At 42.7% G+C, this 14,422-nt stretch overlaps 1 protein-coding gene across 2 annotated transcripts in view; it reads right to left on the bottom strand.

Moving 5' to 3' along the window:
* PRKCA (protein kinase C alpha) overlaps positions 1-14,422 on the bottom strand; it is a 490,096-nt gene that overhangs the window by 291,346 nt on the left and 184,328 nt on the right. For both annotated transcript variants that reach the window (XM_003417295.4, XM_023556975.2), the window contains exon 3: positions 3,962-4,044. In XM_003417295.4, the coding sequence (XP_003417343.1) occupies positions 3,962-4,044 (83 nt within the window). The remainder of the gene's footprint in view (positions 1-3,961; positions 4,045-14,422) is intronic.

The raw sequence follows: 14,422 nt of genomic DNA, 5'->3' as shown, positions 1-14,422 counted from the left end.
TTTTAAGTCAACATCACACTCTCCTGGTTTTCCTCCTACTTCTCTTGCTGCTCCTCATTGGACTCCCTTTTCCGTCTCTCCCACTCAACCTGTTGGTGGTCCTCGGAGTGCTCTCCTGGGCCTTCTTCCCTTTTCCTCTCACTCTACAGACTCTCTCTAGGCAGGATGATGCACTCTCAAGGCTTGAAAAGTACACAGAAATCATTACCCTCAGGCCACCTCACTTCTGACCTCCAACAATATGTATTCAACCTTCGTCTTAATACTGGGACATCTCAAATCCAACATGTTCGTGTTTTTTTGTTTTATTTACGTGATGGATTACACTGATAGCTTTTCTAATGTTGAACTATCCCTGCATACCTGGTATGAATCCCACTTGGTCATGGTGAATTACTTTTTTTGATATGTTGTTGAATTCTACTGGCTAGAATGTTGAAGATTTTTGTGTGTATGTTCACGAGGGATATTGGCCTTTAATTTCCTTTTTTTGTGGTGTCTTTATATGGTTTTGATATCAGGGGTATGCTGGCTTCATAGCATGAGTTTGGGAGTATTCCACCCTTTTCTATGCTCTGAAATACCATTAGTAGTAATGGAGTTAACTCTTCTCTGGAAGTTTGGTAGAATTCTCCAGTAAAACCGTCAGGGCCAGGGCATTTTTTTTTGTTGTCAAACCCAACATGTTCAAAGTGAAACTCTTGCTGCGCCCCATGCCACCTCTCCCAAGTATGCTCCCCCTCAGAATCCCCATGGCCTTAAAGCACCTCCATCCAGTCACCTGGAAGTTAATCTCAATGTCCCCATCTCCCTGATCGCACGATGACCAACAACTGTCGATCTAACTGCTAATGTATCTCGAGTGAGTTCACTTTGCTCAACCCCACTGCCTCCACCTACTCCCAGCTCCCAACATCTTGCCCTGGAGAGTAGGGGGCCTTTTGTGCTGGGTGTTCAGCCTTTGATCTTTCCCCATCTCTACCCCACGTCTGCCCACTCCCACCCAGTCAGTTTTCTACAAGGAGCCAGAGTAACCTTTATAAAATGCAAATGGATCACCCCACTTGTAGTTTGAACCCTTTTCCTGGATTCTATCTTAGGATCTTGTTCAAAATCCTTAACCAGACATCTGAGGCCCAAACTTCTCAGTTTCTCTTATGAACTCAACTCTTTCCCCCATCCAGGCTTTCATACCTGCTCTTCTCTTTGTCTGAAACAGTCTTCCCGGGCTCCTTACTTCTGCCTGCCTGTTTCCCACTCCCTCTGGAAGTTCAGTTGAAATGCCTATCCACCGGTCCTTCCCAATCTAAAGTGGGTTCCTTAAGTAAGCCCACTCAGACCCACTCTGTGTACTTCCTCTCTACTGCTCTTATCAAAACTGTAATTACGTATTTGTTTATTTTTTCATGTTTTATACCTTCCCCTAGCAGAATATCTGAGGACAAGGAGTCCACCTCTGTGTTTGTTGTATCCTAGGTTCCAGCATGGAGCTTCGCCCATAAAAAACAACAAAAGAAAAAAAAAGTTGCGGTTGAGTTGACTCTGACTTATGGTGACCCATGTATGTCAGAGGAGAACTGTGCTCCGTAGTTTTCAACGGTTAATTTTTCGGAAGTAGATCATCAGGCCTTTTTACCGAGGCACTTCTGAGTGGATATGAACCTCCAGCCTTGTGGTTAGTAGCTGACTGCTTAACTATTTGTGCCACCCATCCAAAAAACTCGTTGCTGTCGAATGGATTCTGACTCATAGTGACTCTGTAAGACAGAGCAGAACTGCCCCATAGGATTTCCAAGGAGTGGCTGATGGATTCGAACTGCTGGCCTTTTGGTTAGCAGTCATAGTTTTTAATCACTGTGTAACCAGGGCTCCCTGTGACCCATAAGAGGTACTTAATAAGATTATTTAACTGAAAGAATGAAGAAGTAGAAGGAAGAAAAAGGAAAAGGAAGGGAGAAGGGGGTCTGGTAAAAACTGTTCACATTCCCTCAGCCTGCCCACATCTCCTCCCAGTGCTTGATGGGGCAGAAATAGGAGGAGAACGAGAAGGGAAGGGAAGAAAGATAAAACAGAAGGATGAAGACAGAAATAATGAGTGAGGAGGCAAAAGGACCATCTGTGATGTTTCAGGTCAACTTTAAATGAAAAGTAATTGGACTTGAGCCTTTCAGAAAAGTTGATGCTCTAACATTTCTTTTATGTCCAAAATGCCCACAAAAGGAGACAATTTTCCACCACCTCCCCCCCAAAAAAAGTGAAATATGGAAAGTGGGGGAGGTGATAACACTAATTTTGTATGCACTCAGGCAAGGCACTCAACATACATGGACTTTGGCTTCCTGGTCCCGGAAATCAAGGACACAAAACAAGACGATCTCTGAGGCTCCCTCTGGCTTCCACATATGCAAGTCTTTGCAGGACCAGTGGTGGCTCAGAGTCATGGCACCCACTTAACATTGCCTCTGCCTCTGCCATATCTGACCAAAACGAGGCAGGTCCCCATCCACTGAGGGTCTAATGGCAAATCCCATCATTACACCAAAAATACAAAAAAAGCACAGTTGTCATAAAGTCAATTCTGGCTCACGGCCACCCCATGTGTGTCAGATAGAGCTGTGTTCCACAGGGATTTCAATGGCTATGACCTTTTGGCAGTAGATCACCAGGCCTTTCTTCCGAGGTACCTCTGGGTAGACTTGAACCTCCAACCTTTCTTTCAGTAGCTGAGCACTTAACTGTTTGTCCCACCTAGGGACTCCTAAGTTCCTTCATTACATGTGTCTAAAACAAATCCCTCAGAGGCCACTGTGAATACACCATCTTCTAAGAAGGGAATAATTAGCCCCGCCAGCACTGAGCAAAGGAGCCCTGGTGGTGCAGTGGTTAAGCACTCGGCTGCTAACCAAAAAGTCAGCAGTTCTCACCAGCCACTATGCAGGAGAAAAACGTGGCAGTCTGCTTTTGTAAAGATTTACAGCCTTGGTGAAACCCTATGGGGCAGAGTTCCACTCTGTCCTATAGGGTCGCTATAAGTTAGAATCAGCTAGATGGCAGTAGGTGTTTTTTGGCTGTTGTTGCTGGGCACTGAGAAAGTCACTTCAAAATCAAAGTTCCCTGATGAGGATCTGATGCTCAAAGCAGGAATCCCTTGAAGTGCACAGCTTAAATACGTGACTGAAGTTCTCTGGTAAAAGCAATTCAGAATAGGAATGTCTACTTTTCCAGGCTTCCTCTCTCCCATCCAAATGTTTTCAGTTCAAGTATTACTCCTCAGACAGCAAACAGGTTGTTTCTTTCCACTCAATGCACTGAAGATATCCGTATTTCCCATGACGTCTGACTCCCACTCTCCTTTGCTGGTCCCACTTTTCAGTAAACAAGTGATGCAACAGAGCCACTCCATAAAGAGAGGCAGAATTTAAAAAAACAAATGAACTAAATTATGTGTTCACACATGGACAGCTTCAGAGATCATCTTCAGAGAAACAGATGTTAAATTATTTCAATCAACAGTAGCATTTACAATGCATAATGAAAAGGCAGCAAGACTCTCAAAGCAAACTAGGAGAAGTTTGTTACGTCAGCCAGAAGCAATGACAGTCCTATTAGGTAATAAATCATTAGAAAGAAACTGAAGTCTGATTTATGTTCAGTAAAATTCGTCAACATTTTCAGAAAAGAATTACATTGTGGTTGTGAGCTAAATGTGGTGGATTTAGTCTATGTAGCCATGGTAGACCAGCACAAAATGACAAGAAATTCACTTCTGGTCTCTAAGAAGTCCTGCCAGGACTCAAAAAGACTATAAATCTGTTGATAAGTTCAAGTCAAAGTTATATCAGACTAATCGAGGAGTCTTCACATTGACAGTATGTGACAACACAACAGTTGTACAGATATTAAGAAAATTAAGGATTGAGAACCCTCATTAACATCAAATCATGGTTTCCAGGCTACTTACGTCAGTGTCAGGTCCCTTATCGGCACCCGGGCAAGAAAAAGTAACAAACTCATGGCACCTCTTGTGAACCACAAAACAGCAAACTGGTGGAGAGAAAAGAAAACCAAGATTAGAATAATAAAAAAAAAAGATTAGAATAGTATAGATTTAATATACAAGCTTTACTTCCCAAAAGGGCTACTTGCTGTTAGAAGTCAATTTAATTTCACTACAGACAGAATCTTATAAACAGCAATCAGAAGGCATTTCATTTGAGACTCAGCAACATTTCGTATTGACTGGACTCATAGATAACAGAATCACAGAACACCAGTGCTGATAGGGGCCAAGGAGTCCTCAACTACAGTTCCTCCCGCTCTCTAAAGGCAAGGGAGGGGAAGGCTGAAGACTGAGAGACACTTCTCCAAGGCATGAGTGAGGAATCAAAATGTAAAGTTCTTTGCACTGTCCTAAAAGGAGCCCTGGTAGCACAGTGGCTAAGTACTGGGCTGCTAATCAAAAAGTCGGTGGTTCAAGTCCAAGAGCCGCTCTGTGGGAGAAAGATGTGGTAGTCTGCTTCCATAAAGATTAACAGCCTTGGAAACCTTATGGGGCAGTTCTACTCTGTCCTGCAAGGTCGCTATGAGTTGGAATCTAATCGGCGACAGTAGGTTTGTACTGTCCTATACCATCACAAGGAAACCCTGGTGGCATAGTGGTTAAAAGCTAAGGCTGCTAACTAAAAGGCTGGCAGTTTGAATTCACTAGGCGCTCCTTGGAAACTCTGTGGGGCAGTTCTACTTTGTCCTATAGGGTCGCTATTAGTTGGAATTGGCTTGACGGCAACGGGTTTTGGTTTATAACACGACACACACACACGTTATACTTTGTGGATGAAATAAAATATATATATGATAAATATATGAAATAAATATTGCATATTATAAATAATATACAAGCATTCCTAGATATACATTGCAGGGCTTCCTCAGCAGAATTCCTAGCTTAAGGAACTCATTAAAACATCAACCCAGTCTATAGAAAATAGCCCCCTGCCATGAAAAAAGCTGGGGAATATCCCAACACCTTCTTGTATCTACTTTCTTGCTACAGATGCTAGAACCAGTTGGGGGAGGCCATCCAAACTGAGCAAAATCCAATACACAGCAAATATTTTCCAAACTCAACATGGTTTTGATAAATAACCCTGAAGATGACCAATGAAAGAACTTAATCGTTAACTCCAGAAATTAATAAGTAGTATCTTAAAGAGATTGTTATGGATAGTATAATGCGGAAGCTACAAAAATAAATAAATAAATGACTTATTTCTCCCTTGAAAACATACAGTTGGAGAGCCTTGCAAGAGAAGGAAAAGTGGGAAGGGTGCTCCAAAGGGCATAATCTACTACTTTACTGTTCTTTGTTGAGGCTAAAAACAATATACCCTCAGAAACACTGGGTAAGTCTTTATTGCAATAGGAAAGGATAGAATTTTCCCAATGCATGACTCAGGTGCTATTATCTTCTCCCTTGGGAATAGATAACTCCCATGATAACTCCTTACACACTTGTCAGTAGATGAAGACTGAACAAACAATGGCAGGTTTGCTGAGAGACAAGACCCCAAGAGGAGATGAGCCAAGCACTGAGAGAATTGTTGGAGGACCTTGAACAGCCAGGAAGAAATTCAGAGTATTTTTTGATAGTGTTGGAAGCCACAAAGGGGTGACATGAACAAAAAGCGGTGCTTTAGAAAGGTAAATGAGGGTGATAAAACCAAACCAAACTCATTGCCATCGAGTAGATTCCGACTCATGGTGACCCTATAGGACAGAGTAGAACTACCCCATAGGATTTCCAAGCAGTGGCTGGTGGATTTGAACGGCTGACCTTTTGATTAGCAGCTGAGCTCTTAACCACTGTGCCACCAGGGCTCCAAATAAGGGTGATAGGAAGGATGCAATGGACTAGATCTGGGGCCATAAGGCCCAGTTAGAAGTTTCTTGTGTCATGCCTATGAAAGTAATTGCCCACCATTATTCAGGTTTAATGGCATCTAGCAACACCATTCAGGTTGCTAATAAATAGAAAGTAATAGAGACCAGGGCCATTGCAGTAAAAGAGCTGATGGGACTTGCCAACTGACCACAGATACCATTTCTTGAGCATCCTATTATGTGTCAGGCACTCTGCTGAGCCCTTTCACATGCATAATCTAACGGAGCCTCATATTAACACTATTTAAAATGCACTACTTAATCTATGGATGGGGAAATACTGGACAGATCCCCCATACATCTAGCGTGTAGTTAGCACAAAATGAATATCTTGGATGGGAGAGAGGAAGGAAGGCAGGGAGGACAGACGAGTGGATAGATGGATGAACCGACAGATGGATGAGGGACTTGCCTAAAGTCACACGCCTACTATGTGGCGGAGACAGGATTCACAGTAAAGGCTTGTTGGACTCCACAGCCTTCCTTAACTTCCACTGTATCACAGCCACTGACAGGGTTATCAGGAGTGGAACGATACTAGAGCTAATGCTAAGAATGCACAGGAGTGACAGGAGGGTGGGTATACGACAAAAATGTGTATGTGTGTATGTTTGTCTATCTATTTGTATATGTTTTTATATATATCTACACTTCTACCTGAAACCCTGGTGGCATAGCGGTTAAGAGCTACAGCTGCTAACCAAAAGGTCAGCAGTTCGAATCTAACAGTTTCAACTCCCTGGAAACCCTGAGGGGCAGTTCTACTCTGTCCTATAGGGTCGCTATGAGTCAGAATCGATTCAACGGCAGCAGGTTTGGTTTGGTTTGGTTTTGGTTTATACTTATGCCTGTAGGGCAGTGGTGGTTCAGTGCCAGAATTCCTGTCTTCCACGGGGGAGACCCAAGTTCAATTCCCAGCCGATGCACCTCACGTGTAGTCACCACTTATTTGTCAGTGGAGGCTTGCACGTTGCTATGATGCTGAACAGGTTTCAGTGGAGCTTCCAGACTAAAATGAACTAGGAAGAAAGGTCTGGTAATCTACTTCCAAAAATCAGCCAATGAAAGCCCTATGGGTCACAATGGTCCGATCTATAACCAACCGTGGGGACGGTACAGGATCGGGAGCATTTCATTCCACTGTGCGTGGGGTCACCATGAGGCAGGAGCTGGCTGACTCAACAGCAGCTAACAACAACATACTTAAACCTATGCCTATGCCTATCTGCCTATCTGCCTAGCTAGCTAGCTCAGAGGATGAAGGTGTGGCTATGCCATGTTAGACAGCAGGGAAGCAGGATCACAGATGATTAACTGTCTTTGTTATAAACGGCTTTCCTTTCAGGTGGTCATAATATGAGGTCACAGTAAAGATACATTTTTTCAAAAAGAAAACACAGGCTTGGCATTGAGCAGGCAGAGAGCTGGGCATATGGAGGAACCATCCGTAAAACCAAACTCACTGCCATCGAGTCGATTCTGACTCATAGTGACCCTATAGGACAGAGCAGAACTGCTCCACAGAGTTTCCAAGGAGTGCCCAGTAGATTTGAACTGCCGACCTTCTGGTTAGCAGCCGTAGCTCTTAAGCAGGGTTTCCAACCATCCACAGAGAGGTGGTAATTAAAGATCTCCTAAAGTGAGCATCCCTTTAGAAGCAAAGATGCCCTGAATATGGGCTTCTCATGGGCTGCCCGCCACACATAACACACCTGCCACACTTGACCATTCTGCATGAGTCGGGGCAGGAGGAGGTGAGTGGGAAGCGACAGAAGAAAGAGCCTGCTAGCATCCTGGGCAGCCCTGAGACACTGCAAAGCGCAGTGCTGAGCTCTGTCAAGCCCTTTGGGGAGTGCCCTTTCCTCTGGGTTTCTGCTAAAAGTATCTTGATTGCAAATCTCTCTAAGGATAGATAATAGAAGCAGCCCTGAGATGGCACCAATTAATCTGATCTGCTCGCTCTCCCCAGGCACAAAGTCATCTTCCAGTTGCTGGAATTAGAAAGATAGACTGCTAAGGCAAAGAGGCATAGGAACATTATTTCCTCATCACAGTTTGTTATGGATATGGTGTTTTGAGAGGAAAATAAGCATTGATTCCCTACTTAATCTTTCTAAAATTCAGGTCTTCCATCTTTCTTAAAAAAAAAAAAAAAATCTCTGCATTGTGGTGAAAGCTGTTAAAAAAAAGTACCAAATTCCTTTAAAAGTATAGTTTGTCTCTTTGCATCCATCCTTTGTATCCCCATTTACCAGTGCTTTGAACTGGTTCTAAAAGGCTCAGTTGTGGTCGATGGAAACAAGGGCAGCAAAGCTGTTGCATAGCAACCAAACCTCTCATCCTTCAAATTTTGACCCGGGTGGGAAACAAGCAGCAGTGCCCCCCTCAAAGATGGCAGCTGATGGCGCTGCTTTGAGACTGTGTTGCTCACCACAGTCCTGCCAACAATCCCATCTCCTGCGTCAGGCTCCTGAAAATTTCAGCTCTATCAACTGAAAGGTTCGGAAGCCTACTGTGGGAGATGGAGTTATTGACAGGGCTATGGAGAGTGACACACATTCAAAGCAGTTTTGCTGGGCACCATCTTTGAGTGAGGCACCACTACCTGTTTCCTAAAAACTCGAGTCAAAATCCTAAGGATGAGAAATTAGGTTGCTATATAACGCGTATGCTGTCCTTGTTTCCACTGGCCATGACTGAACTGAACTGGTTCAAAGCCGTGCCATTTATCAATGCAATTATATGCCTTCAACAGAAAGTATTTCTATCGTATATCTCAAAATATCTTTTACATGAAATTTTACCCTAAGAAAGAGCAGGACCTCACTACACAGTATAATTTGCAGCGGCAGCAAAAACTCCAACTCATGTGACCCCGTGTGTGTCAGGGTAGAACTGTGCTCCATAGGGTTGACTGCCAAGGGCTTTCTCCAAGGCACCTGTGGGTGGACTAGAACCTTCAACCTTTCAGTTTGCTGCCAAGCATGTTAACCTTATGTACTACCCAGAGAAACCCTACCTACCCCAAAATTACCTCTTCCAACCTGCCTTAGCAGCCCCCTCTCCCCCTACCTCATGTGAAAGTCTCATTTCTAAAAGTGACTGGATTCACCCAAGAGCGGTTAGAGGGAAGGGTCATGTGTTTCCAGAGAATCATTCACAGATGTGAGGTATTTGACGGATGAGGACCCTGTAGTCATGTTCAAAGGTCCAAGATTCAGAACGGATGATCTCCAAAAGCAGAAAAAATAGAATGTGCCCATGCCTGGGTGACCCAGACTAAGGAGAGAAAACTCAGCTCTCCCCACCCCCAGGGAAAGGAGTTTGGAGGTTGGCTCACTCCATCTGGATACAGCATTCACCTGGAAAAGGCTGGCCCAGAAAACCAGGCAATGGACAGAGATTCCAAAGTCCCTGATAGCTGGCCCTGATCTTCGGTTTTAAGTTCCAACTCAATTGGATAATGCGTATTCTATAAGACAATATAATGCAAGCATTTCAGAAGTTGTGCTAGTGTAGTTAAAGAGAAAAAGACTGGTTTACTAAAACAAGAGAATGTATTGGGTTTACCTAGAGATCCACAGTACAGACTTTTCTTGGGATTAGGGGCTATTTTTTTTACCCCTTCTTCTTTGGAATTCTCTAAAGAGGTCTTCTTCTCACCATGTTATGTTAATCAATGAAAACGGGAGGGGGTGTGGGGAGGCAAACAAGGTGGTTCCTGTCACACAGTAAGGAGCCCTGGGGGTGCAGTGTTTAAGCGTTTGGCTGCTAACCAAAAGGTCAGTGGTTGAACCCACCAGTCACTCCAAGGGAGAAAGTCTGCTTCCAGGAGCAGTTCTACTCTGTCCTATAGGGTCACTATGAGTTGGAATCAGTGAATGGCAACAGGTTTGGTTTAGTATGGTTTGTCACATAGTACGTTTTCCGTAAATATTTGCCGGACTTTGGCAGGAAGGAAGGCAGCTTTAAAAACAATGTTTCTCAGTTGGAAGAAGTGGAGACATATGCCATGGCCAGTTCCTGCTGGTCCATGGTTTGTCCTGGGGCTAGACCCTGGACCCTTAAAGGATTTTGTGCTTAAGCAAGCATAGGCTGCCCAGTGAGGACTCTGATATGAGGCCCCAAAGGTTCAAAGACTTTGGGTCACCCCTGCTTGTATAACCAAACAAGAGGTTTTCAGATATAAAGCTATCCTGGAGCTTAAAATCACAAAGTAAATCTTCAATTATTTTCTAAGCATAAAATCATTTTTCCCTAATCCTCTATGTGATAGGCTTATGCTGTCCAACAGTAATGGATGACAAATGAAATGTACAAATCACACCAAACAAATGATGAGGGGACCAGGGGGCGGGGAGGCAAAGCTTGATGAAGACCACAGTCTTGGCCAAACAACAATTCTTAACATTACCTCACTTTAAAATTGAGAACGGTCAGTCTACTAAAGCTCATCGTTCGGTAATCTCACTTATCACGAAAGTAAGGTAGCTAAACGGAAATTAAGCAGAACTTTATCCATCTGTCAAAAGTGTGTTTCAGAGACAGAACAAAAAACAGTCTCCTATGTTTGGCTCATCCTTGAGTGGTGCAAACGGTTAACAGGATCAGGGGCTAACCCAAAGGCTGGCAGTTTGAGTCCACCCAGAAGAAAAGCCTGTCTACGTCTGAAAAATCAGCCACTGAAAACCCTACAGAGTACAGTTCTACTCTGACACACATGGGGTCGCCATAAGTTGGAATCGACTCGATGGCAACTGGTTTATATTTGGCTCAGGAATTTTTTTTTTTTTAAAGAGATCATAAAGGGCAGGCTGAAAGCCAAATACTCAGTGTGAGAGAAACAAACACCTCTTCTAATGCTGCTCCACACCAGGCATTTGATAAGAACTAATTTAACTTTAAGTGTCTTGGCCCATTTAGACATATGGGGAGAGGGGGCTGAGAGTGCTTTCTTTCTCTGTTAAAAAGTCATCATCACGCAGATGACTCAGGGCTCTTGATACTTGACATGTTTCCTAGTGTGATCATGGCCACATGGCAAATCCAAAGACATTCTTCATACTCCATTCACACTTATGGCTTCACTAAAACAGAGAACAATTAGCTGATGCTACAGGCGAGTCAGCTGCCGCAGTATCAATGCAAATTCCTCCTTAGGGATATCACCAACATCATACACACACAAACAGGAAGTGCTGCAGGAGTTCTGGCTTGAGAGAAAATGTGAGTTAAAAGTAATTGACCAACCTGGAGCAATGTTTAGGAAATTATAAGTAGCAACCAAGGGAGTGCTAGGGATTGAGTTGTGCCACCAATCAAAAAAAAAAAAAAAAAAAAAATTTTTGTTGAAATCCTAACCCCTATACCTGAGAACGTAATCCTATTTGGAAATAGGGTTTTCTTTATTATGTTAATGAGATCACACTCCAGTAGGGTGGCTTCTAAATCTAATCACTTTTGAGTTATAAAAATAACAGATTAGACACAGAAATGCATGAGATACACACACACACACACACACACAGAGGAGGACAGATACCATGTGAGGATTGCCAAGGAACGAAGGAACACCTGGGGCTACCAGTGAGGAAGGAATCAACACAGCTGAGACTCTGATTTGGCTCTTCAGCCTCCAGAACTGTGAGGAAACAAATGTCTGTTCATTAAAGCCACCCACTTGGGGCATTTCTGTTACAGCGATACTAGGAGGCCAAGACAAGGAGTCACAGGCAGGAAGACGCTTAGCCTTGTAGTCCTGTCTCTGTGAATTTCTGGAAGAGGCTTAGCCTTGTAGTCCTGCCTTTGTGAATTTCTTGTGATTATCTGTGTTCGCAGTTAAGTTAGCTATAAAACCCAGAAAGAGTATTTGCTTCCATCCCATAAATTCTAAATAAAATCAATGCCAGATAGAGAGTGGGATGTAGAAAAATTCAAGTTTGGGAGCAAAGGACTTACATGACCCGGGAGGATTAGCTTTATACTCCTCTAACTCTCCCATCTCACGCATGCTCAATAAATGCCAATAACGAGGGCCTTCCTTTTTTTTTTTTCACACTGCAGACTTGGCTCTCCTCCCAAATCGTTAAGACACTGTCATTTAGTCTACACGTAAAATGGGATCACCTGTATTTACACTTGACACAGATTGCCATGCTCAGTGAGGTAAAAAAATATATATATTATTAGGTATAATTTCCCATTTCTTTAAAAAAGATAATTTCCTTCCCTTTCACCATTAAGTCAGTATCATTTCAAATTCAGGTCACAGTCAAGTAAAATACAAAGTTTGCATAAAAATTCCCTATAAGCCAAAACTAATGGGGGTAAAGCTATTATGTAGTAAATCCCGAATTTAAGAAAGAAACTACTAAATTTATACTCAGACTTTGTTTGGAACAGAAGATTGGTAGCTGAGCTTCCTCAAGAGTTCCTTTTTTTAAATACATAAATGGTTGCCATCACATGAGATGGTTTTAATTAAATTTTGCTTAGCTGGAAGGGATTAATGAAAGGTAACGTCACATCAGAATACAATGCAATGAAAATCTCTGAAGGAAGTGAACCGCTTTCAGCTTTGTAGAGAAAGTAGTGAAAAATTGAGCTTATATTATATTTGCATGTTAAAAGAAAATTATCGGTTTCAGATTTTTAACAATGAAAACAGTCTTCCCCTGGGATACATGTTAAGGTTGTATGAAAACAAATCAAATCAATGTGCTTTATCACATATTACAAGGTATGCCATTCTTCAGCGCACACACCAATTCTGCCTCTATGCATGTGTGCACATTCTCCCAATAAACTCTTCTTAAAAACCCCAGTATTTCCATTTCTGATCAGATCCCCCCTCCCCTGGGAGAAACATCTTGAACTCTTGCTTCAACTTTCTTTTCTCTAATGTCACCAAGTCCTACTGATTATTCCTTTTACTTATTTATTTTTAAATTCTTCCCTGGTTGGATTTGAGATATTTTGAAGAAAAAGCTGAGAGAGTAAATGTGGGTTAAGAGAGAAGGGGGAGAAAAGATGACTCAGGTTATTGACCTGAGCAACTGTACAAACTGTGTTACTCACTGCAACCAAGAAGGGAGCCTTAAGATGAAGCTGATGCATAGAAGACAAAGGAGAGACATGGAAAGAAACCAGACCTTGGGGATAACACGGCTGGGGTCTTACTTTCCCTGACCCCTGGATCCAGGTTTCAGTCATGTGAACCATGCAATACTCTTCTAAAATTTCATTTTCTTCCTATACACCCAGATATAATTTAATACATGTGAATACCCAAGATCATATCATACACGCTCCTTTATTGTTTATGCCAGTTTGAGTTTTCCATACCTGCAATGGAGAGAATCCTAAGTGATAAATGTTGAATTGGCATGTTGTGGGAAATGAATGGAGAAGACCCAAGGGCAGGTAAAAATTTGTCTTGGAGACTTTCAGCCTAAGTAAACTCTTCACAGGAATTATGCAAGCTGAAGGAAGAAACACTGTTCTTTGTGCTGGTCTAAAGAGAAGCTTCAGTATTAAACAAGTTGAGTACAATGTGCAGGTGGGTCACCCAGGTAGACAAGTCAGGGAAGCAGGTGAGACACTAAGACAGCTAGGAATTGTAGACCACGTTTCAAAAGGCATCTACATGGTTGACAGTGGGAGCCACGATGGTGAATGAAAATCCAAGGAGCCTGGGGGGTTTCCTGGGAACATTCACATTTTCTGGTTGATGGTGGAAAGACGGTGGTCCTAGAGTTGGGATGAGAATCAGATGGAGGAGGCTGAGCAAAGAAAGAATTTCAAGAATAGGGCAGACACCAGTGTTGAAGACTGCTCCAAAGGCAAGGAGAAAAAACGAGGGTCGGTGATGGGATTTAATGATTACTGGCCCATTATGGGGAGCTCCGGTTGCATGGTGGTTAAGAGCTTAGCTGCTAACCAAAAGGCTGGCAGTTCTAATCCACCAGCCGCTCCTTAGAAACCCTATGGGGCAGTTCCACTGTGTCCTATAGGATCGTTATGAGTTGGAATCGACTCAACACCAACAGGTTTGATTTGGTGTTTGGCCCATTATGGACCAGAAGCCACAAACTTGGAAGAATGTTAATAATGGCAGCAACACACATGCCAACAGGTAAGTGCAAAACAGAATCTTCCTTCTTTTACTTATTTGAATTTATTCCCATATCCTTCAACATAAAATTGAAGAGACTCTTCTGATACCAACTATGAATATACATTAATAAAATCTTAATACCTTAAGTAACTGCCTTTAAATGGCTTTTTTATGGGACAAGAAAATCCCTTAAAGATAAGTCTATGACAAGTCACACAAACTTGTTTGAAGGGAGGTCTAAAGGCTTGCTTTTTAACTCTGATCCAGCGGTGTTTTCGTACTGATTTCAAAATCATCTGAAGAATCCAACTTTCCTTTGAAGTTCATAAAGGCACAAAGCTTTCATAGTTTTGCAATACAGGCTCC

Source organism: Loxodonta africana, chromosome 18 (genome assembly GCF_030014295.1).
Source record: "Loxodonta africana isolate mLoxAfr1 chromosome 18, mLoxAfr1.hap2, whole genome shotgun sequence".
Lineage (NCBI taxonomy): Eukaryota > Metazoa > Chordata > Mammalia > Proboscidea > Elephantidae > Loxodonta > Loxodonta africana.
Note: the sequence above shows the minus strand (reverse complement) of the source record. Positions and strands in the feature narration are given on the sequence as shown.